Here is a 26,088-nt window from a genome sequence, read left to right on the forward strand (position 1 = left end):
ACATTTCATAAGTATTTATAGATGTATCCTGGTTGTGCTCAGTGTGTATTTACTTAGTTTCATTGTTAGTTCTCTTCTCGTGCAGGGTGTGGTGCACACGGTGGCAGGATATCTTCTGTACACAGCACTCACATTTAGGTATGTGTTTGACTACCACGATGAGGACGTGTACTGGTGCACAGCGGACATTGGGTGGATTACTGGTCACTCGTACATTGTGTATGGGCCTCTTGCTAATGGGGCTACCACTTTAATGGTAAGTCTTTCAGCCTTTTTGAGTAACTTTCTTGCTTTCACCCTCCCTCTTCTAGGGGCATACCTAATTAGATTATTGTTATAGCTGCGTCTCCATAGAGGAAGGGAATACTGCCAGATATCTCGCATCAGTGGTGTAGCGCTGATTGCTTGCGCCTGGGGCAACATTTTGAAAGAAAGTATTGCGCCCCTATCCCGTGGATCGTTATCTTAGGAAATGCTAACAGTCCACGGGTCAGGGGGTACAATACTTTCTTTTAAAATGTTGCAACCCTAAGAATTGTGCGCCCTAGTCAACCGCACCTGTGGACCCCCCCAGCTCTACGCCACTGTCTCACGCTCCTCCTGGTGGGCTATGCACATTGGAGAGAAAGCTGTTGAGAGAGCAACAGACTGATCAGAGAGCTCAACGGGTATAAGAGGGGCCTAACCTGTTTCAGGCCATCCCACCCTTTCAAAATGAATGTACATTATAGGAAATCATAACCAAGGGGATTTCTTATACTCTTATCTTTCTTTCTTTTCTTTCAAAAACTTTAATTCGATTGACATTTAGTAAATCATAAAAAGTACATCATAAAATTCCTGTGTATTATTTAAAACACAATATTATAATACAGGTAAAAAACTAAATGTTCGTTTAAAAACGTTTGGTACTCTTATCTATTACAAAAAATATGGATTAGGATAATCATTATTGCAATACAGGGGCAAAAAAATGTTGAGAAAAGAGATTAAAAATACTAAAGTTACAATAAATTTGGGAGAATTTTAGCATACGTTTGTTTGCGGATCTGCTGAGCTATGTACATCCTCCCTGCTTGTCCTTTAAAGAGCTACATGACTGTGCTGCTGCCTCATTGAAGAGAACGTCCCTGAGACAGTCACAGGTCCCAAGTTTATAAATGTTTCTTCCCCATCTCATTAGAGAGACAGAGTTACACAGCCTATGTGCCTGGATAAGGAGATTGCCTGCTGAGGGTGGCATATCAGTCCCTTGCTGGATATTGGTGCTTGGCAACCTGTTGCTGGGCGAGAGTGCTTAGTAACCAGTACTAGGCCCAGTCACTTAGTGACCTGTTGCCAGGCAAAGTGGAACAGCAACCAAACGTATTAGAGAGTTTTTGCAGGAACTCAGCTTAAAAGCTGTTAGTGAATAGCATACGTTACTATTATAGCAGAACACAATTGGCACACTTGATTTTCTGTAAGACAATATCATATCATTGTGACAAAATACACATAATCAAGGGCCAATGTAGGAAAGGATTTTGGGATGGCAAACCTTGCGATTCATCAAATCACAGATGTATCAAGATACCCTTTTGCGAATCTCAAATAGCGATTTTTAGGGAATCGCTATTTGAGAATTGCAAAATGGTATGTATGTAGAAATTTGATATTTTTTAGCGATTTCTTAAAATTCCTTAATTGCGATTAGCAAATTGCTAATAGCAATTAAGGAATAATTTCTCATTCATTGCTATGGGACAGGAGGCCCATAGGAAGGAATGGGAAATTATTCTCAATTTGCGATTCGCAATTTGCTAATCGCAAATTGAGAACAATTTCAAGGGTGTCTTAAGGACACCCTGCTGCACCCCTGAAATTGACATGTGTGCGCATATGGCGTACATACATGCCCTAGGGGCTTGTATGAGCGTCACATGCCACCTTTACAAATTGCAAAAAGTGCATTTGTAAAAGAATTTGCAAATTACCACCAACTACAAGTTGGTGGTAATTTGCGAGTTCTTAGTGTGAATTCACAAAACTTTCTTGTTTCTTACATACCATTTAAGGAATCGCTTTTTGTGATTCCTTAAATAGTAGCGCAAAAGTAGGGAATTGCAATTTCTTATTTTTGCGATGCGATTTTTTTCATACATCGCATTTCCCGTTTTTTTTGTCGCAAACACTGCTATTTTGCGATTCGCAGCGATTGCGACAAAAAAAACGCTTGATACATCTGCCCCTAAGTTGTCAACCACGAAATGCCTTTTTGTAATGTACAAAATCTGTTTTACGAGTCGGAATTTGTTTTCTGACTATATAAAATGGGGTTTGCGACCCATACCGAATCGCAGTTTGGAAGGCGTGCAAAAGTGGCTTTCCTTCCATATTGCTATTTAATATGAATGTACCAATGGGTTGCGACTGCAGCTATGTTTCAAACCTTTGAAAAGTTACCATTGAAGGGATTCCATAGAGACAGGGTCTCATGGGACCCTTTCCTACTTTGGGAATTATGTTGGAAGCATGCAAGGGAGTAGGTGATAGTCCTCTATTTGATTTTTTAAGCAGCTAAAGAACACGGGCTGCTTTAAAAAATGTTTTTATTTGGTTATGGAAACATAAGGATGGTTGGCTGCTGCCCCTTGCAGTCCACCATCCTTTTGTTTGTAACCAATAACAGGGGACCTCAAGTTGCAACATGCTTAATTAATATTCATTAGGCAATTTGTTCTGCGACCCCCTGCAAATGGTGGTTATGTGATGCAACCTATTAGTATTTAGGTCACTTCTAAAAATCAGAGCCTGTTTGTAAAAAGTTGATAGGCAATTTGCAAGTACTTTTTGCAAACAGACTGATAGTATACCTGGTCTCAATTATTGTTAGACCCTATAGGCATATGTCCTAAGAGATAGTTAATACAGGAAATAAATAAGGCTCTATATTTTATAAAAAGGAATCGTCATGTATGTTATATAGATGTGTGACATAATGAGGAAAGAAATCCCTACTTGCAAAAACCACATAACAAAATTTCACAAGGTAGTTACTTTGTTCCAGGCACTTAGACAAATGTTATTTAAGTATCCGACATTTTACATAAAAGGAGGGAAGGATTATAAATTCGGCTTGAATGCTGAAAAAAAGGGTCCATTTTTTTAGCATGGCCTTCATGCATGTTTATTTACCTGTTGATTTTTCTGCAGCTCTAACTTGCACCCTGCTTCACCTTCGGATTCCTTCAGACACAGCCCCAGAAATTGAGCTAAGGGAATGAAATTGAAATATTACTGTGAATCAGTAGTAAGGTTAAGATTAGGAGAAAAAGCAAAGACATCAGTGATACTGCAAAAGATGTTATAAGTCCGTTAATAGGGACAAATTTGCCACTTTCCCTGAATTCCCTCTGATCTGACGATGAAACATGGCGTGGTAAGTTGGAGCATAGACACAGTTTCTGCTGGCAGAGCTTAGCGTGATTGGTGGATAATGCATACGCCAATGTGTCTTCAAGTAGGGAAAAATTGCCTTGTAGTATCACTGGTCAGAGTTAATGGTGTGGTACCAAGAAATGTACTAGATATGATGCTAATGTAATCTTGGCATGAGAAAAGGTAGACCAAATCAGAGTGATTGCGCGGTTGAGAGGCGCCTACAATGAGTTTATCAATCAATTTTTAAAATGCACATGCCAATCTTAGTAGGCTAGTTATTCCAATGTATAGATTTTAGTGATGAGCAAAGTAAAATGTCAGAATGTCTGCTAAGCTGAGAAGTGGTGTTCAAAAGGGTACCTGACCATGTAAATGTTACTAGGAATGAACTCTCATAGGTTTTCTTTGGGGTGTCTGTAGGATGAGGAGTTCCCCACGGATGGGATCTTGTTGGTGGAAAATAAAAGACAATGCTACGCCCTACACCGTCCCTCTGCTTTTGGTATTAATCTATAGGCTGCAATGTGTGCTTCCTCTGATGTCACTTCCTATTTCTGTAGCTGAATACAGTTCATAAAATGAACGACAGCCTCAGTAAAGAAATGTTTGTTTCTAAAATAGTTAAACATATATTAGCGGCAAAGAGTATCTGATTGGGAAATCAGCACAATGTAAAACATTTATAATATGGTTCATCAAGTAAGTTTAAAAAACATGTATCTCATTTCGTTTTATGTGCACTAAAACTCCTGACACATCTCGTATCAATGAAATTAACACACCTGAGAACAGGTGGTGTACCAGAACTTTAAACAACCGCACATAGATGGTTACTTCTATAATGAATGATCAGAAAAGGTTTGAAACTTACTTTGTAAGAAAAGGCAAGAAATATCTGTGTTTGATAGAATTGTGTTCAATGTCCAGAGCTTTATAACAGCCTATGTCAACATCTTCCACTCTCAAACCTAGTGCATGTCTGCCGCCATCTTGTCTTAATTTTTTCTTTGTCTGTCATACTCAGAATAGTTAAAATCCTTTACCAAATGCCAGAGAAAGATTAACAGCATTCAAAAATCAGCACTTTTTCTTTGTTGATTTGGATTATTTTGATTTTACTTAATGCATAGAATGCATAATTTAAACTGATTGCATCTTAACTTACGTAATATGTGTAATACTATTACATGACTGTTTTAAATGAAACAATTCTGTTTATTAATACTGCCTTTTCAAGTGAATACACAACATGTCTCCTACAACCCCAGAGGGCAAGCCTCGCTCAGATATAAATAGCCTGAGTGTATGACACAACTTTCGCCTTGAATCCTGGGGCCGGCAGCGAGATTGAGGCATTTAAAAACAAACCAAACCAGCATGAAAGTAACAACCCCTTCCCTTCCAATTCTCCTTCAGTGTAGTGACTGAACGATCAATTATACCGGCACAAAGCTAGGTAGATGTGGTTATAACAGGTGCAGGAACTGCAAGGATTAGTCTTGGCCTTGGGTTGGGGCTGCATTCTGGATCAGTCGTAATAGCCATAAATTGACCAGGCAGTTTAACTCCCAAAATTCAGAAGAAAGACTTTGCATAAAGGGGGCCCACATAGTGTAAGTAGGAGGAGTGGCCTAGGATTGTTGCTAAGGAGAGCTTTTCTATCCCCAGGATAAACCACAATTTATGCAACCAGGAGATGTGGTCTGGAGTCCTGTCCATGCCCCAGAAAGAGAGAATAACCTGTTGGGCTGCACCCAATACGAGAGCGATTTGCCGCCCTTTAGTACGCAATGGATAAGTCGGGGAGTTCGAAAGTCCCAAAATGGCATAAGCTGGGAACCTCGGGATTGAAGTGTTGAAAGCAGAATCAATATCTTCTAAAACCTAGTTCCAGTATCAAGTGAGCTTCAAGCAGTGGCATGAGAGATGGAGAAGGGTCCCGGTGACTCCACACCCCGCCAACAATCCTCCGGGCATCCAGCGTTCCACTACTGGAATCTCATTGGAGTGAGATACCAGTAGGAAGCAACTTTATATGCAGTTTCAGTATTGGCCATGTTATGAGTTGTGTGATGTACCCTATAGAATATAGCTTCCCATTACTTAGTAGAAAGAGATCTGCCCAATTTGGTATCCCATCTAAGCTGCCTCCTGGATGTAATCTGTGATGTCTCACATTTCAATAAGGCGTAAAGCTCTGTTATAAGATGTCTGTCAACCACCTTCAGAAGCATCCACTTCTCAAAGGGGGTCATCAGTCATCCAACACCCTGTCGCATCTCAGCACCTTTAACCCACTTTAGATATGAGACGCGGTCTAAGTCAGTTAAGGAGTAATCAGTTTGGAGTTGGTTAAAAGGTATGAGCCTGTATGTGTCAAAAAGTCAACTAATGCATTTGCAGCACCTGTCAATCCAGTGTCAGAACTGCTCTGTTTGCATTCCAGTAGTAAAATCGGGATAAGCAACGATAAGGGTAATCGGAGAAGGAAAGTTGGTCAGGCCTGCTTTAACCGCAACAGAGTCCCACACTTTGAGTGTAGTGCTTGTCTCCAGGGAAGAGTAGAGGTCCCAGGATCTGTCTTTATGGGGAAGCTAAACTTCCTTCCATATGTTAGTTCCTGCAACTGCCTGATCCATAATGTACTAGTGCTTCTCAGAGAGTTCGCGGTTCCATTCCACTAAAAATCTGAGTTGGGTGGTTTGATAATAGCGAAATAGCTGGGTAACTGCCTTTTTCTTATTTCGAGTGGTACATAAGGTCTTTATGAAGACGGGGTTTCTTATGTCGAATTGAAGGGAGCAGATAGCGTTTGGAAGTGAGGACAGGGGTAAAGTCTGAATAAATATAAGATACATGGGAGAATAGTCATCCTAACCATCGCAATTTGTCCTAATCATGAGAGGCGAAGGCAGATCTAAGTCGACAGGTTAGTGGCCACTGTATTAGGGATAGTCCCGGTAGATAAAATACCTAGATATGGAATGGCTTGGGCTTCCCATTCAAAGCGAAATTGGGAGCGCAGAGTGGCCTTGTGTGTAGGTGTAACAGAGAGGTTCAGGATCTGGGACTTTTGCATGTTTGCCTTAAATCCCACGACCATCTTAAAGGCCTGAAGTTCAGTGACTAGGGCTGAAAGCAAGGCCATGGGCTCTGTGATGTATAGAATGATGTCATCAGCATATAAGCTAATCAAATGCTTGTCATCCCAAAAGGAATCTCAGTGATGGCCAGGTTGTCTCTCAACCATTGCCCTAGGGGCTCCATGTATAGAGCGAACAAAAGCAGGGACAAGCGGCAGCCCTGACGCGTACACTTCTGGATGAGGAATGGAGGGTATGATACACCATTAACCCTGACCGAGGTGTGGGGAGCACTATAGATGCTCTGCACCCAGTTGCAAAATCTTTCGCCAATGCTGAATGTCTTCAGCGTTTCCAAGAGGTATGGCCAATGTATGTGATCAAATGCCTTTTCAGCATCGATAGATAGAGAAAAAGCCTTCTTGCATGACTTGTGCATCGTATCAATGAGGGGGAGTAGGTGCTTGGTGTTGTCATCACATTGGCAGGCAGGTATAATCCGGGATTGGTCCCAGTCTATCAGTATGTGCATTAATGGCTTAAGACGATGAGCAAGTACACTAGTGAATATTTTCATGTCCACATTTAAGAGAGAGGTCGATAAGACCCACAGAGGGTAGGGACTTTACTGGGTTTGGGGATTGCTGAAATAATGACTTCCAGCATAGTGTTGGTAATGGAGCCCAATTCAGGAAAGGAATGATATAACTGAGTGAGCAAGGGGACTATTCCCTGACAAAAAGTCCTATAGAATTGAGAGCTAAAGCCGCCGGGCCCAGGAGACTTTAGTGGCTTTAGGCACACTATGGCCGATATCACTTCTTTAATGCAAATAGGCAGATTCTGGTCCGAAGCCTCTACATCAGCGAGAGACGTAAACGCAATATTGTGGAGATAATCTGAGGGGTCTCCACCGGGGCTATCCACCGTAACATAAAGAAAAGCTTTGAAGGCCTGAAATGCCGTATCAATTCCCTCATCTTTGATGGTTTCTGTGGTGGGAATAGTGCGGATCCTCTTTACCGAGCTGGTGTGGGTTTTGCTACAAAGACGATGGACCAGCATATGACCGCAGCGATTGCTTTCTAGGTAAAATGTATGTTTAAGGCGTACCATAGCGAATTTCACCCTATACAAGTCAAGGCGCTTAAGCTGGAGCCGGGCTTTCTCCAACTCCCTCAACTCCGTAGGGGACCCCATCCGTTTATGTATTGCTTATCCAGTATTTGGGTGTCTTTCATAGATTCACATGCCTGAATCATTCCCCGTCGCCGAGACGGGAGCCTCCGGTACATAAAAAAGTGATGTCCTAAGGACATACATAGAGAACATAGGCCGAAGGGCTTCCCCTTTGGGGCCTTTCCACGTCCTTATGTAAAAAGGACCGAACTCTCATCGTTAGCCAATCAGCTCCGACCTCCCTCTAGAACCTTCCCGGGAGGAGCCTCCGTCCCTCAGATTTTCTACCGCACGTTGTGCTAGGGAGCCTCCAACCTGAGCTCTTCAGGTTTTTTTGCTTCGAAGTCTCAAACTTCTCTGGAAGATCCCTTTGTTCAAAGGAATAATTATCCTATCTTCGACTGCCGTCTCCCATGTCGGAATCCCATAAAAAGGCTTCATCCATGGCAGACTCGCAAAAGAAAGCCCTTCTCAGGGCCTGTTCCTCCTGCGGCAAGAAGCGGATTCAAGCGGAGGATAAGCACGATCTGTGCTTGTATTGCCTGTACCCTGACCACGTCTCTGACAAGTGTAGGGTGTGTAGAGCCTTCCCAAAGAAGACTGTAAAGGAAAGAGAGGCTCGCCTTCTCGAATGGCTCGACAGGCTTAAGGACCGAGACACTCTGGAATCTTCCGAGGGTAGTGTCTCCGTGTCCTCAAAAGTCTCCAAGAAGAGACCCAGGGAGCAGTCCCCTGGAGAGACAGACACTCCTCCCAAGAAGGCGCACAGGAAGCCTTCGGAGGCACGTTCCACCACCTCCTCAGTGTCTGTTCGAGACGACCAGAGGTTCAAGAAACCCGCTCCATCTACTAAGCGGACCACCTCGGTCTCGACCACCGTGTCGACCACTACGGCCTCATCGCCCTCCGCGACGGCCACAACGACCACCACTGCGTCCTCAGGCGCACCCGTCTCCTCTACCATTCCTCTGAAGTCTTCGTCCAAGACGAAAACAGGACCATCGACGGTGTCCCCTGAGTCATCGTCGCCCAAGCGGTCTAAGTCAAGTTCGAAGGGTCCGCCTTCGCCGAAGAAATCTCAAACCGGAAAATCGTCACCTAAACAGTCACAGTCAAGTTCAAAAAGTCTGCCTTCACCGAAAAAATCTCAAGTTGAAGGCTCTACCACCAGTAAGTCGACGGTTGAATTGTCCCCGAAGACTTTAGTGCCAACGACGATATCGGACTCGTTCAAGTCGCCAACCCAGGCGGCGGGCGTGCCATCTTCACGCACGTCGTCGGAAGGGACCCCGGCGCCATCTTGGAAGGAATCCAGATTGGTCGAGGTCTCCATTCACTCGATTCCACCTTCCTCGGTTCCCCCAGCGAAGGGGTTGCCACCCGATCAGGAGCAGGTAGCTCTGCAGAGTGAGGATTCCGAGGAGGAGAACCAGCCCGATCCGGCCACCTCCCTATCGGACATTCACGAGGACCAGGAGGAAGTCATGTATCAGGAACGTTCCGTACACTCGAGTGTCCGCACGGAAACCACCCCGATGATCTGTTTGCCCGTATCCCTGGTCAACGATTTGCGCTGCCTAGTGCAGGACTATAAGCAAAGATTCCCGGATGCCGACAGCGGAACCCAGGCACCGGTCACCCAGGCGCAGCCGTCTGCCTCGCGTCCTTCCGCTCTCCAGGCCCGGCCTCGGAACCAACCCCAACCTCGTGCTCGGCCCCAGCCTCAGGTAGAGGACTCCTCTGAGGATGAGGAGGAGGAAGCGGACTTGGAGGAAGGTGAAGTGCAAGACGTCGACTCGGACCAGAGAAACGACGACGCCGATGCTGCGTCATCCCAGCATTCGTCAACCCCGGCATCCCCACAGCCGCGCCAAACGGAAGCGACGGACGTTGGGGGGTTCCACAGGCTAGTGGACAGGGCGGCTAAGAGGGTTCACATGGCGGTGGAATCCACGGAAACGGAATGCTTCCTTCATGATTTCAAGGAGCACAGCCAGAAGTCGGCCAAGTCTATTCCTGTTATAGACTTTCTGTGGGAACAAGGCAAGAAGTTGATGCTTACGCCTGCCTCAGTGCCTACGGTGGTTCCGCGCCTGGACAAAAAATATAAGGCCCCGCTTACCGCGCCGGCCTGCCTTACCGGCCACCCCAAACCGGATTCGGTAGTGACTCAGGCGGCCCAAAAACAATCCCGCAACCCATCCTCGCCACTGTCCGCACCCCCGGACAAGGAAGGCAGAAAATTGGACACCATTGGCAAGCGGTTCTCTACCACGTCCGCCATGACCATCAAGGTGGCAAATTCCATCGCCCTGCTAGGCCGCTACAACCGCCAGCTATGGGAAGACATTGCCCCCTACCTGCAAGACCTGCCAGCCACGGTCCAGGAAGAGGTGAAAGCTCTCCTAGCGGAAGGACAACACTCAGCGGCAGAGATCATCGACTGCGCCATCGACGCAGCCATGACTGGATTCCGCCAGTTGGCCGGGGCTGCCGTGCTCCGACGCCAGGGCTGGCTCAAGGCAACGTCCTTTCGACAAGAGGTCCAATCTAAGGTGCTGGACATGCCATTCGATGGACAGTTTCTTTTTGGGGAAAAGATAGACGAAGCACTCCAGGCCATTAAGAAGGATACCGACACGGCAAGGGCGCTGGGCTCCCTCCAGTCCCGGAACCAGTCCTTTCGGGGTGGCCGCTCCAGAGGCCAGTATTCCTACAGAGGTTCCTACCAAAATAGGTCGTCCTACTCCTACGGCAACAGGAACCAGCCCCAGCACAAACAACAGAACCGACAGTCGTCCTATGGGAGGTCATCCTTCAGAGGCAAATCCGCCAAGAAGGGCGCTGGCGGCCGCCAGTGACCATTTACTCCAGCCAGTCCCACCACCGTCTCAATCCTTTCAAATTGGAGGAAAACCGACCCACTTCCTCCCCAATTGGCGAAAAATCACTACGGATCGGTGGGTACTACAGATAATTCAATTTGGACATTCCCTCGAAATTATCAACACCCCTCCCAACACACCTCCGCTGAAGCGTGCTCACAAACACCTGCACCTCCTTCTCAAGGAAGTCTCCGCCATGTTGGTAAAAGGAGCCATCGAGAGGGTCCCAGCGTCCCAGAAGGGGACGGGATTTTATTCCCACTTCTTCCTGGTCCAACAAAAGGGAGACAAGTGGAGACCAATCCTGGACCTCCGGGCGCTCAACGCCTTCCTTCGGAGTCAGTCCTTCCGGATGGTAACGTTACAGGAGATCCTCGGAGCGCTGGAGAGGGGAGACTCCATGGTCTCCCTGGACTTACAGGACGCCTACTACCATATCCCCATCCTCACAAGGCACAGGAGGTTCCTGCGGTTCGAGGTTGCAGGCAGACATTATCAGTTCAAGGTCTTGCCATTCGGCCTCAAATCCGCGCCACGTATCTTCACGAAGTGCTTGGCGCCGGTGGCAGCCTTCCTGCGGCAAAGAGGTCACCAGGTATTCCCCTACCTGGACGACTGGCTGGTGAAGGCGCCTTCTCCGGGGGGCGCGACCGCTTCCTCCAACGCCTGCAGCGCACTTTTTCAACAGCTGGGTCTGACAATAAACCTCAAGAAATCCTGCACTACTCCATCAACGAGGGTCACCTTCCTAGGGGCTACCTTAGACACGGATTGCGCAAAGGCCTTCCCCTCGGAGGACAGGACCAACACAATACTGTCCCTGGCCGCGGCGGTGGCCAAGAAATCTCGCATCAAAGTCAGGACATTCACCTCCCTGCTAGGGATGATGTCCTCCTGCATTCTCCTCATACCGCACTGCAGGCTCCGCATGCGTCCCCTGCAGGAGGCTCTGGCGAGGCAATGGAAACAGAGTTCCGGCTCGTTCGAGGACGTTATCAAGATCACACCGGCCATCACAAAGGCCCTTCTGTGGTGGAGAAGTCGGAAACACCTGACAGCCGGCTTGCAGTTCCTCCTGCCGCCGGCACCTCTGGTCATCACGACAGATGCCTCCCTGGAAGGCTGGGGCGCTGTTCTATTGGACCTTCGAGTCAGCGGCAAATGGGAGGCCCACGAGAAACTACTACACATCAACCTCTTGGAGCTGAGGGCTGTTTATCTGGCTCTGCAGGCATTCCTGCCACGTATCGGAACTTCCCCGGTGCTCGTCAAAACGGACAACACCACGACGATGCACTACCTGAACAAACAAGGGGGAACGCGATCTCTCTCTCTCTCACGAGAATCGCAGAAAATCTGGAACTGGTTGGTGGCACACGGGCTCTCCCTCAAGGCGTAGTACGTTCCCGGGAAGGACAATACCATCGCGGACGCCCTGAGCAGGCAGACCTCTCTCTCCCACGAATGGGAGCTGCACGGCGACACAGTGGCCCACCTCTTCTCACAATGGGGAGCCCCGAAGATCGATCTCTTCGCGACGGCAGGGAACGCCAAATGCCCAAGCTACGCAAGCTGGCATCCCCAACAGGGGTCGTTGGGAAATGCTTTTTCCATCGGCTGGTTCAGCGTGTTTGCGTACGCTTTTCCTCCGTTCCCGATGATACCGAGGCTCCTCCGGAAGATGAAGACGGAGCCGTGCACCCTGATCCTGATTGCTCCGTACTGGCCGAGACAACACTGGTTCTCGGACCTGCTTCGCCTCTCCATCAGGCCCCCGATTCACCTTCGACAACACCCGAACCTCTTAACGATGTCCGGGGGCCAGGTACACCACCCGAACCTCCGCTCGCTCAAATTATCGGCCTGGCTCCTGAGCACCGAGAGTTCGGAGACCTAGAGATCCCGCAGGACTGCAGGGCCGTCCTAGCCAAAGCGAGGGCGGGCAGTACGAACAAGACCTACTCGCTGAAGTGGAAGAGGTTCTGCTTGTGGTGTTCGGAACAGGGCTTACACCCTCTACGGGTTACCCCAGTGCAACTGCTACCGTACCTCCTCCACCTGGCTCAATCGGGGCTGGCTCACGCCTCCATTAAGGTTCATCTGGCTGCGATTTCTAGATTCACCAGGACCTCATCAGGGCCTTCACTATGGTCCAGTCGGCTGATAAAGCAATTTCTGAAGGGGCTCTACAGATCCTTTCCGAGGCCTCGGAAAGTCCCTCCAACCTGGCAGTTGAACTTGGTGCTCAACCAACTTATGAAACACCCATTCGAGCCCATACACCGGGCCTCTCTCAAACATCTCTCCTGGAAAACGGCACTCCTGCTCGCCCTGACGTCAGCCAGGAGGGTCAGCGAACTTCAGGCGCTGTCTATTCAGGAACCATATCTACAATTCAGGCACGATCGAGTGGTACTCAGGCCCAACCCTAAATTCATACCTAAAGTGCCTTCAGACTTTCATCTGAACGAACCAATTGTCCTCAAGTCCTTTTTTGCGAACCCTTCCACAGCGGCAGAAAGGGCGCTGCATTCCTTGGTCCTTAAAAGATGTCTCAAATTCTACTTGGACAGAACCAAAGATGTCAGAAAGTCTTCTCAACTGTTTGTAGCCTACAGCAACCCGCGAATGGGTTTGCCCCTAACAAAACAGAGCATCTCCCGCTGGATTTCATCAGCGATTGCGTTTTGCCATGATCAGGCCGGTCGGCCTTCAACGGACCGAGTGGCTGCCCACTCTACCAGGGCGATGTCCGCGTCGGCGGCGCTCTTCGCTGGAGTGACGGTCCTGGACATTTGCCGAGCGGCGACCTGGAAGTCCCCGCACACCTTTTCCAGGCATTACTGCCTGGACATCGAACTGCAGAAGGATGCTGCAGTGGGACAAGCGGTGCTACGCCATCTCTTCCAATAAGGTGAGCCTTACCTCGTCCCGCCATCCTGGTATGCACATTCTTCATGGTTTTTCTGCTATATGCATGACTGTATATTACCATGTTTCTCTCATGTTGTCTGTAATTTATGCAGATCTGCTGGAGGTGAGAATGTGCTGTACCACTATGCATGTATAACTGCTGGCTACTCTGATTCAGGCATGTGAATCTATGAAAGACACCCAAATACTGGATAAGAAATGCGTTACTTACCTGTAACAGCAGTTATCCAGTATTGGTGTCTTTCATAGATTCACATGCAACCCTCCCGCCTCCCCGGTAAGGACTCACGTACCTCTATGTCTACATTGCGACACCCTAGCTGGGTGCGTACGAAAATCTGAGGGACGGAGGCTTCTCCCGGGAAGGTTCTAGAGGGAGGTCGGAGCTGATTGGCTAACGATGAGAGTTCGGTCCTTTTTACATAAGGACGTGGAAAGGCCCCAAAGGGGAAGCCCTTCGGCCTATGTTCTCTATGTATGTCCTTAGGACATTACTTTTTTATGTACCGGAGGCTCCCGTCTCGGCGACGGGGAATGATTCAGGCATGTGAATCTATGAAAGACACCAATACTGGATAACTGCTGTTACAGGTAAGTAACGCATTTCTTCTAGTTCAGTGACCATTTTCTTAAAACTCTGCCGTTTGTCTCGGCGACGATGATTCTCTGCCGCAGGGATAGCGATAAACTCTCCCCTAACTACCAGCTTCAAGGCTTCCCATATGGAGGCTAGGGAGGTCTCCCCAGTATCATTAGTTAGGATCACCTTCTGAATCAAGTCGACCATAGTCTGGGATTGAATCATAGTATCCCACAATTGTCAGTGGGAGCGCCATGGACAAAGAGGAAACCGGATAGACAGCGAGATGGGAGCATGATCAGAAAGCGCTTGTGGGTGAATAGAGGCATCAGAGGCAAGGACTAGGAGGGTTACATTTTCAAAAAAATAGTCAATACATGCGTAAGTCTTATATGCAGCAGAATAATATTTAAAGTTCCTGGTCGTTGGATGTAGTCAATGCCACACATCCTTTAGCCCACACTTCGTCATCCAGAGCAAGCCTGTGGTCGAGGAGACACCTGCCTAGTTGGAGCATTGGCTAGAATGATCTATGTCAGTGTTTACAAATAAATTCATGTCCCCCATCACTATAGCTGCATCAAAGGTCTGGAGCACAGAGGCCAAGGAGTGCGTGAGGAAGCTTTTCTGATACATTCGCTAGGGTAAAGTGAAAGGTACCCATCCTGATTCGAAGCAAAAGGAGGCACCCCTTGACTTCTGCAATAGTAGGTAAGATTTTCCCTTTACAGCCCCACAAAAAGATAATGGCAACCCCATCCTTTTTTGCTGGACCTGAGGACCATAGCTAACGTGGGAACCAGAGTGACTGCATTCTATGGACATCTTTAGTAACTAAATGAGTCTCTTGAAGGAGACAGATATCGCTGCCCGACTGCTCAAGTAGAGAAAGGATAGCCAACCTTTAGGTGGGATTGTTAAGGTTCCGGACATTGAGGCTAATAATCTTAAGCTTCATGAAATCTGAATCTGAAGGCATGCAACAAAAAAGTGCTGTTCAGTGCAACGAACCAGTACTAGACAACCTGAGGGGCCTAAAATTGTCTCTGCTAGAAGACAGAGTAAAAAGACCCCAAAAACTCCCTGAACAAACAAATGTGGAAAACATTCAGTAAATAATGAGATATGTCCATTGAGTATGGTAACAACAAATGGAGCATGGTCCCATCAGGCATAACCAGTGTTATAGAAGAGTTCCGATGAAGAAAGGGTCCCATCAGGGAAGAGGCTACTGGGCAGTTTCGAAACAGCAGGACCCCTTGTCCCGTCCCCGCCACCCTCAAACTCTCCATATAGAGGGGAAGTCATCAAGCTAAATGTCCCCCAGTTTCAAGTTTCATCAACCTTGGTGGTATCTCTAGTTAGCGCGTATAGCACAGGGCTCCTCTCCTGTGCTATACTCGCTGGATCAGGGTGTAGGTTGTCAAAGGCATGTGTGTGTTGCTTCCAACGAGGTCGGCGTCACACTGCCTGATCCTGTGGGCTAGGTGGCGGATCTTCATGAGAGGGATCTTTGATGCCAAGGACTCGGCAGGCATCCGCGATGGAATGTATCTGGTGTACCTTGCCGACAAGGCAGAAGATGATCTGAAATGTTTGACCCCAGGAGTAGGAAATACCGGCGCTCCTCAGGTGGGCCGTAACCGGGAAACCATTGTGCAGTTTCTGTAGTGTAAAAGCTACTGCGTCCTGATATAGTTTAGGTGCATGCCTCTGAATTGAAGCAGATGGATATCCTGGGCCTTACGCAGAATAGACTAATTTGTCTGAAAGTTGTGAATGCACACCAAAATGACAGTCGGGGGCTTTTCGCAGGTCTCGGAGGTCTCTCCCGGTGGAACCGATCTAGCTTTATCTCTGAATCTGCTGAGGCCCCTAGGACGTGGCGGAACAGGTCTCCCACATATTCTTCCAGGTCTGCGTGCTCTGCATCAGACGGAATCCCCCGGATATGAATATTGTTCAGCCTAGACTTATTTTCTAGGTCTCCAATGTGGGCCTGAAGGTCTTGTTGGTTTGTTGATCTTGGAGACAAAGCACCTCCTGTTGTAGCCCTTTAATGTCCTTATCATGACTGGCTTCCTAGTCCTCCAAAGCGGAGCCTCTCTATCCAACTTGATCTAGATCACAGCAGACTTTGCGTAGGTCAGAGGAGAGATCTCTCTTGATCGCCTGCAGGTCCTCACTTAAGGACACAAATACGGCCTCTAGGAAAGGTTAGTAACTGGGCCCTCCGCATCTTCAGCTTCAGGAGGATTTTCAGTCTTTGCTATAGATGGCCTGTTTACTATTGCTCTCCCTGTGCACTAGGTAAGCATATTGCATAGGAAGCATCTTTGCGGCCTTAGCTGTAGACATAACTGTGGTTCTCTCCCAATAGCGGCAATGGTGACTTTTGGCGGAGGTTAATCCAGTCCAGGCGGGAGATGGGGAGTGCCAGTCAACTGCAGGACCCATGGCGCCACCCTTGTGGCGTGTCTTTATGAACCCGAACAGAGGCTGTTTGCTTAGACTTCAGAATGTTTGTAGCAGTGAGGCAGTACCACACAAGTAAGAGGGGAGGCCTTATAAATAGCCCCTATGCCAGTCCACCTACAGGTTCCCCACAGAGTGCAGCATGCTAGAGATACCTCAATGAGGAAGCTTAAAGTCACAATTACCACCAGTAAAATTGTTGGGCCCTTTTCACTCAGACCAGGCAGGCCTCCAGGGCGGTCAGGACAGGCAGTGGGCTGGGGACTCACCACCTCCTGTATGCATCAGCTTCGCAGGATCAGGAAGGTCGCTTATCTCCTGTCCCCCGAAGTTCTGCTCCAAGTCACCCTGGTGAGGTAATATAAATTTTATGGTCATGTTGTGTTCCCTAGCGAGTACCCCACCGACTCCATGTACGAGTTAAAAGTGCATGTAACTTCCCTCCTGTACCAGCTATGAAGACGCAAATACATTTGCGTCCAACGTTAACTTGTCCTCTTTCAGACCCACCATGAATGGGTTTGATGGTCCGTTCCTAAGTATGTTATGCCAACGTCTTTTTGAAGTGTACTCCTACGTTTTTCAGCCTGGCTGAAAGTAGGCCCTGAATCTCTGCCACCGAGCCTCTTTTCTGGCTTCTGACTGCGAGGGCCTCTGCCCAAGCAGCCCCCGTACCCGTGAACTCTGACTTACTTCTAGCGCGGCCCTCCGTGCTCAGCTCAGCCTGCTGCCTGCCAAGATTGACTATAACCTTCGAGTTATCTGTTTTCCTCCCCGAAGATACATTCCGGCCTGCTAGCTTCAGTAAACATCCTTCCTCAGCTACAGGGCTAAAGGGCCGACCTGTCTTTATGCAAGTAATTCATAGCCTCTGTTGCCATGCTTCCATGGAAGGCCCCATGCCCCCACGCTTCTCATACAGACACTCAGGCGCTTATACACGCACTCACAGCAAGTATAGAATAGCTTCTGCTCTAGAGACCTTTCTGCCCAGATAGCTTAGTTCCTAAACATCAGATATCAGATATGATAGAAGCACAAGTTGATCTGACATGCCAGACTTCTGTCTCTTTCCGCCAGTGTAAATGTCAAGTCCCCTGCACCCCGTCTATCACACGTCATGCAGCTGCGCGCGCATCCAAGCTTCCGATTTCCGCTGACATTGCAACATTCTGTTAGCACCACCCCTTGGTGCCACCCACTTGCGTCACCTATCAGTGACGTTTTCTAGCACACACCCTAGTTCACGCCTAGTTTACGCCTCTTGATGATGTACTAGCACCACGTGTATACTGTTATCTTGTCTTCTCTCAGCTGTTACGCCTCTTACATTGAACATTATGATGTAAATCAAGTATATAAGCTATGTATTGTCAATAAACGAGGGCGCGCTCATCTATCCCTTCTGACATCCTGTGTGGTGGTCAGAACATGATATCCTGATTCCTTTATGAGGAATAAAACCCTTAGAAACTCTTACACCACGGACTCTGTTTTCCTTCTTTCCGATTGAGTTATTATTGATTAAGTACTTACCTGCATAGAAATTAAGAGAGTAAATTAATTATTTACATCATTTTGGCGCCCGAATAGGGACCCCTCCCCCACCTCACGCGCCGGAAGGTGCGTTGCAATCCGTGTCCCCTGCCATCAGTTAGACGGACAACACGTGTACTGGCAGGATTTCCTGCATCCCCCTCTGACACACGGAGGTGACGAAGACTGCGATCAGTGCCCAGACGAGGCGGTGAGGAGTGCGGAGGATCCCGACCAGAGCCCAGCCGAAGGAAGCAAGGTCCGAGGTGTGAAGAGGCCCACCAGTTTTCCGAAGTTTTCCGAAGTTTTCCGAAGTTTTCCGAAGTTTTCCGAAGTTCCGAGTCGAGTCCAGTCGAGTTTCCGAGGCCTTCTGTTTTCCGTGCTTCCCGGTGAGTACCATTGCTGGGTCGTATCTAGACGGGTTTGGGTACGCAAGTCCGGTCTGCACTGTTTTTAGGCAGTGTATCTGTACTGTTTAGCAGTATATAAAGTATTCCGAATTTCTGCACTGTTACAGCAGTGTATCTGTATCGTTGAGCGGTACATTCAGAGTAGGGGGAAGTTAGCTATGTCTTTAAATGTTTCATGTGATTAATGTCGTGGCATGAATGTGATTGTTCTTGTGTATTATTGTGTTTTCTTGTTTAAATAGTTACATGCTAATTAAGTATTTAGGATCAAGCATTTCAGTATCAAGTAGGCACAATGCCGTTTTTCAACAAATTAAAGCAGATAGGAACTAGGAAAGGGATGTTAGAGGAAGAAATTCCAATCCCCCCTAGGGACACTCCAGGTAATTTCATGTATAATAAGCATGGCATAGACGCCATCTTGTATCTAGAGTTATGGACAGATTATACCAAGCACCTAGAGGAAAGATACCGATGGCCAGTTAACGGAACATGGGATGCCGAGTGCATCATAAAGGTAGAAGAAATATTACGGAAAAAGAAAGCTAGACAATCTCAGAAAGACGCCATAGAATTTTGGCGTAAGGAATCACGTAAGCGTGCTGATAGAGCACTCCGTAGAGAAGACAGACTTAAAGAATCAGAAAAGGCCCAAGAAAACGAATTAGTTACTGAGGGAATTCGAGTAAAAGTAGAACAAATAGATCGTATCCTAAATGGCAAAGTGAACAACATGTATCTTTTGGCCGATGGTACCCCTGACGCCATTTCAGAAATACCGAAAAATTTGCCGTCACCATTAGTTCCAACTAAAGTAATGCATAAGACTACTAAAGACATATTCCTAAATTCATATCTCGAAGATGTAGCGCCAGCTTACACCAATCTGCCTGTTCGTGCCCTGCCTACTGACAGGGCCGGGGGTGGTACTGCCCCCCAAGATCACTCTCAGCCGACACCGAAAAAGACTAGTCCCGTTCCGCCAGCTCCGCCACTTCCCTCACCTAAAACTGATCTGCCGAAACCACTTCAATCAGATCCTACTAAAAGACAAATTCAGATACTGACTACACACAGAGATAATGCCCAAGTTTCCGCTTCAGGAGGTGCGACCGCGGGTCTCCAGACCCCGCCACCGACTCACAGATTAAATCTCAGAGGTATGCAGAGTCCTTTTACGCACAGATCCCCCCGTTCTTCTAATTCATCCCGTCTTGATGCACTAAAAGAAAATATGTCAGTTTGTAGATATGATCCAGAACCTGGACAGGACGACTTAATGATATTAGCGTCTTTACGGTTAAGATCTGCTACTGATAGTTTGTTATGTTATGCAGGAATGAAGGAGCACCTAGATAGAATATATGAGTTCGTTCAAACGGGAAAGGACCCCGACAGTATTAAGGATGCCCTGGAGAAACAGAAAGTTACCATGCAAGCACTGATACTACGATTTTTCATAAATTGTCTAATAAGAGAACGAGACAGGCCCGGAACAGAGCAGAGTGAATTAGATGCATTGAACAAGTGGGGTCAAAATATAGCCGATGGAAAACATGACAGACAAAATTGCATAGAGGCCATGTATAAAAAGATTAAGAAAGCAGTGATAGCAGTACACGAGAAAGAGAAAGAAAAGGCTCCCTCCGAGGAGGAAGAAGAATCTGAAAAACTAGAACCGACTACAAGCACTATAGCATATGTAGGTAAGGGAACTTATCTTAGGAAGGGTATCCGTCCAGAAAGCAAGAGAGTTTTCTTCTCTGCCTTAACGAATCCGAATTCTGCTGAACATCAGTTCCAGGAAACTGATAAACGGCTTCGAGATCGAGTTGGGTACCATGTACTCAATTCTATGGATGAACAAGAATTAGCCCGATCAGCGGTATCATGGGCCGAAAATGCAGACATATATAATGATGACACCGTAGCACAGACATTTCTGAACCTCTCCCCCGACGAACAGAAATTAGCAGGTATATATATGATTCAGCACCTTCTCATTAAGTACAGAAAACATTATTCCGATCCAGGTCCCTTACATGAGACACTAGAAGCACTACTGATGGATAGATGGAGAGGCCTAAGCACTAAATTAGTTCAAATAATTCTAGAACAACGACGCAGATATGACACCTTTGTAAGTCCTGAATATGTTCCCGCCCCACCTCCAGAAAGGAAAATGTACCATATGCAGTGCGGGGGTGGTATTGAAAGTCAGAACCCCTTGCGAGAAGTGCACCCTGTTATGGGTGAGGATAAAATTTTGAAACGCGTGTATGTACACACGCCTCTAACTAAATTAGAACTGTTAGAAATGAAGAAATTAGTACCGTGCCATGATAAAGACCCTGCAGGTTTTCATAGAGAGCTCAAAGACATGTTACTGATGGGGGACTACACATATGATGATATCATGAAAATGTTGAAAGTATTATTGCCTACGGGTATATTCGAGAAATTAAAGGAAAAGGACTGGGAGGTGGGAGACGCAAAGATTGCCTGGGCAGAAATAGAGGATGAAGAAAAGAAACGGGTCCCAGGGTTAGGCCTTGGGGACAAAACTAAAGCATTACCAGGTTTGATAGTACAGGTCCTGCCCAGATTATTGACAACTAGAAAGGAGGATTGGGATGCAATCTCGTCCTGTAAACAGAAACATGATGAAGATACTAGCGACTTTTATTCAAGATTCGAGAAATGTTTTATTATCAATAGTGGCCTCCAGCCAAGTAGCGAGTCGTACCCACATCTTTTTGTATCAAAGTTAGTCGAGAATTCCCTACCGTTAGTTAAAAATAGAGTGTATAAAGTCGAGAGTACATGGCAAGCAAATACGCCATCCCAGATGTTACAAATGTTACAATATCACCAGAATAGAATTAGGGAAGAACAAGATCAGGAACAGAAGCGCATGAAAGACACGAAAATGAAAATGTTAGTAGCCCAGACGGTCCCATCCGACAGTCACAGGAAAGGTACGACCCAGACAAGTCACGCCGCAGCTCCTGTTAAAGGGACATGCAATTATTGCAAGCAGCCAGGTCACTACGTACACGAATGTGCAGTTCTGAAACATAACATAGCGACAGGTAAAACTAAAGAGAGACCGCATCCGCCTAGACAAGACCATAACCAGCATCAGTCTACACAGAATACACAGCCCATGCATGCATCCGCACAGACAGCACAGACCGTAGCAGTACCACAGCCACAGCCCATTGCTGCAACTCAGCAAGTCTCACAACAGATGTACCAGTATGCCCAGTCTGCTTACCCCGAATATTCCCGATATACATGAAACAGCCTAGAGAGGGAAGGTGGCTTGCCTCTTATCGAGATTCCTGTAGATCAAGAAGGTCCTTATGTACACAGTCAAGTATTGGGGAAAGATAGAAAGTTTTTAATTGACACAGGGGCAAGTCGCACTACAATAAGTCATGACGAAGTTCCAGGGGCACCCCTCTCAGGCTCACAAAATGTTTCTCTTGGTTTTTCAGGACAACCTATTGTAAATGAAGTCTCAGAACCAGTTCCCCTGGCTGTGGGTCCATTATCACGCGTTACAGACCTGTTACTAACAAAATCATGTCCGGAAAATCTGTTAGGAATTAAAACACTGAAGGCTCTAGGGGCTATAATATGCTGCTCCCCGGAGGGAGTTAGACTCTTTCTGCGGGATTTCAAGGGTCATTACGTCCTTCGTGAGTTTGACGTCAGATTGAAAAATGTACCTGATTACTTGTGGGCAAAAGGCCCAACTGATGTAGGATGTATGCACATTACACCATACCGCGTTACCCTCAAGGCAGGTGTTGTATTACCCAGAATCAGACAATACAAGTTACCACCCGATGCTGTAGCGGCTTTACTGAAAATCATTGAAGAGCTCATTGCCCAAGGAGTGGTCGTCGAGACCGACTCCAATATCTGTAACTCACCCATCATTCCGATTCTTAAACGTACTGATCCCAATGCACCGCCAGTATATCGGCTGGTGATTGATCTTCGAGAATTGAATAAATGCATTATCCCACAGTATCCTGTGGTCCCCGATATATCATCTCTCTTGACTGCTATTGATTCAGAAGCAACGTTCTTTACTGTAATTGATCTCAAGAACGCCTTCTTCAGCGTGCCTATTGATCCAGAGAGCCAATATCTCTTCGGATTCTGTTTAAATGGACGCAGTTTCAAATTTTCGCGCGCACCTCAAGGATTCACAGAAAGCCCCAGCATCTATAGTCAAGCACTGAAAAGACAACTAGATTGTATTCAAATGCCAGTTAACACCGCTTTACTACAATACGTCGATGATCTGCTGATCACCGCACGAAGTGAGCCCGAATGTGAAAAAGCATCACTGACAGTTTTACATTTCCTGGCCGACAAGGGACACAAGGTGTCTCCTTCGAAGCTACAATTCTGTGTTCAGCAAGTTGTGTACTTGGGTCACTTGCTGTCCAAAGTGGGGAGACAGCTCACTCCCGATCGCATTCAGTTAATTGTGAACATGCCGCAACCCAAGACACAAAAGGAAGTGCGGGCCTTCATAGGCCTCACCTCGTACTGCAGACAATGGATTCCCCAGTATGCATTTCTAGCTAAACCACTCATCCAGTTAACGACACAGGAGGCAGCGACTTCGACTGTCCTCCCTTGGACTCAGGAACACACACAAGCTTTTGAAGAATTAAAGAAAGTTTTATGCCAAGCACCAGTTTTAGCGACACCATGTTACAGCAAACCGTTTACACTTTTTGTTACAGAACGTGATGGCACAGCGTTGTCTGTCCTCACTCAAGACCAAGCAGGTTCACATAAGCCTTGTGCTTATTTTTCTAGTACATTGGATTCAGTAGCTCAAGCACTCCCTGCGTGCTTAAAGTCAGTAGCAGCAACAGCGTTAGCAATAAGACAAAGTGATTCAATTGTTTTAGGTCATCAGTTAACAGTTCAAGTACCACATTCTGTAGAGGTTTTGTTAAACAGAACCCAGACTCAACACTTAACTATAGCACGACTGACAGGTTATGAATTAACACTATTCCAGCCACACATAGAAATCAGACGTTGCAGCATCCTGAACCCCGCAACACTGTTACCTACAGTTATGACAGATCCAGCTCCGCATGATTGTATAGAAATAATTAATGCAGTAACTAAGCCTAGACGAGACTTAACAGATGTCCCATTGACAAATCCAGACCTGACACTTTATGTGGACGGTTCATGCATGAGAACAAGTACAGGAGAATTAGTGGCCGCGTACGCCGTGACCACTGAAACTGAAATTAAAGAAACACATCGTATTGACACCCTGTCTGCTCAAGCAGCAGAGCTCATCGCTCTGACTCGAGCTTGTATTCTAGCCAAGAACAGAAATGTTAACATATACACAGATTCCCGCTATGCCTTCGGAGTTGTACACGACTTCGGAGTCCTCTGGCAAGAACGAGGTTTTCTGACTTCCCATGGGGCCAAGATACAACATGGCCCCCTTATTCAAGCACTGTTAGAAGCAATACATTTGCCTTCGGGCATATCAGTCATGAAGTGTAAGGCACATACTAAAGTCACAGATTCTGTTTCCCAGGGTAACGACCTGGCAGACCAGACAGCAAAACATACAGCATTGACTCACACCCAGACTACTGATGTGACAAAGACAATAGTCCAGACCCAGTGTATGGCAGTTAGAGATCCCACCCTAGATGTAATTGATATCCAGACACATGCTACTCCAGAGGAGATAAAGAAATGGACTGAACTAGGAGGGATTCAGACAGATCAAGGTTGGGTGACGAAGGGAAAATCTATATGGTTTCTCCCCGACTCAATGGTTCAAGTCATGATAAATACAGCACATAGTCCTGCCCATCTTGGAGAGAAAGCCATGTTAGACAGTTTACAGAATCTCTGGTACAACAAACACTTACGAGCAGCAGCAAAACAGAAAGTGCGTACTTGCATGATCTGTTGTCAGTTCAATCCAGGTAAAAGCGTCCCTGTTGAGCAAGGTGGATTTCATCCTCCCGATCACCCTTTTGAAGTCCTCCAGATGGATTATATCCAGATGAATAGCTGTAGAGGATTTAAGTATGTCCTTGTAATTGTTTGTGCTCTGTCCCGCTGGACCGAAGCATACCCAGTCCCAGACTACACTGCTCCGACCACTGCCAGACAGTTGGTTCGTGAATTCTTCCCACGGTACGGTTTGCCCCGTGTCGTGTATTCAGACAACGGACAGCCGTTCTCGTCCGAGCTGATGAGACAAGTTTCCCTCTTGCTAGGATATCAGTGGAGGTTCCACTGTGTCCGACATCCCGAAGCAGCTGGCCTTGTAGAAAGGCATAATCAGACACTAAAAATCCGTCTTGCCAAGATCTGTCAGGAAAAAGGGGTCGACTGGATAGTCGCCCTGCCCGTGGCACTATTCTACATGAGGATGGTCGCCCACTCGAGATCAGGGCTATCCCCGTACGAAGTGGTCTTTGGCAGACCGCCGAATATGTGGGGGACGCCCGTTCCGAAAAAGATCACTGATATTGATTGTAACATGTTGACAGATTACCTTGCCTCCTTGATGTCTGCACTCCAATCATGTCGTTCACAGGTTGCCGCAGCCTTCCCTGACAACACCGATGTAAAGGCGCATGAGGTCCGCCCAGGTGACCTGGTAGTCGTCCGGAATTTCGACCGGAAAAGTCCGCTGGAGCCCCGCTGGAAGTCTCCAAAGACCGTTCTGCTTACCACTAGGACCGCCGTGAAAATCGAGGGGAGAAAGGGGTGGGTCCACACGAGTCACATCAAACTATGCAATGAACTAAAAAACGGACTGAAACAGGACTCTGACTCGTCCACCCCCACCAAAGACTGTGTTGAAGCACAAGACGTTACTGTGCCTAAAAGAGAAAAGACTTCTCAAGAACTTTACCGAATGAAGCTTCGATCTAGCAAGTCAGACAGTTTAATTGTTTAAGTCCTCCCTTAGGTGAATCGGTTAAATAGTTTCTGACATGTATCCCCTAGATCGAGTTAGAGAGAGAGAGGAAAAGAGAAGAACATATTGCAAATCACTTCGTAGTCACTGCATAGTGACACTAATAATCATGTTTATTCTGAGTATTCTAATTATTATTGCCAGCATTCTGCTTCCTATGTACTGGCCTATTTTCAGGCGTGAACAATCTGCTTACAATGTCTCTGCTGAACACACTTTCAGTGAACTTCCTGCACATGAACTCTCTTACAGACTTGCGCTGCGCAACAATACATTCATTAGTATGTTACACCATTCCCATCAGACAAATAATGCTACAGACTGTTGGATATGTGGCCGACTCCCTCCCTACCAGAATTACAAGGGAGCTCTGCCTCTCTTTCCGTACCCATTCACTCACAATGGCTCCTGTGGAGCATGGTTTAAAATAATTAATTCTTTAGATCCTGATATTGCTGTTTTCGATGGGGGCTGGGTTTGGGGAAACTTGAACTTAGTCCTGCTCAACGTCTGTTATCCGGATAAAGAGGGACTTCCCACTCGAATAGGAACTGATCTAGAAAATGAAGTATATGGATTA

General features: G+C 46.9%; 1 protein-coding gene across 1 annotated transcript in view; it reads left to right on the plus strand.

Annotated features, from left to right (window-relative positions):
* The window catches only part of ACSS2 (acyl-CoA synthetase short chain family member 2), a 225,828-nt gene that overhangs the window by 137,588 nt on the left and 62,152 nt on the right, over positions 1–26,088 (plus strand). The window contains exon 9 of the mRNA XM_086964950.1: positions 86–256. Within this exon, the coding sequence (XP_086821076.1) occupies positions 86–256 (171 nt within the window). The remainder of the gene's footprint in view (positions 1–85; positions 257–26,088) is intronic.

The sequence above is a fragment of the Lissotriton vulgaris genome, chromosome 4_1 (assembly GCF_964263255.1).
Source record: "Lissotriton vulgaris chromosome 4_1, aLisVul1.2, whole genome shotgun sequence".
Taxonomy (NCBI): domain Eukaryota; kingdom Metazoa; phylum Chordata; class Amphibia; order Caudata; family Salamandridae; genus Lissotriton; species Lissotriton vulgaris.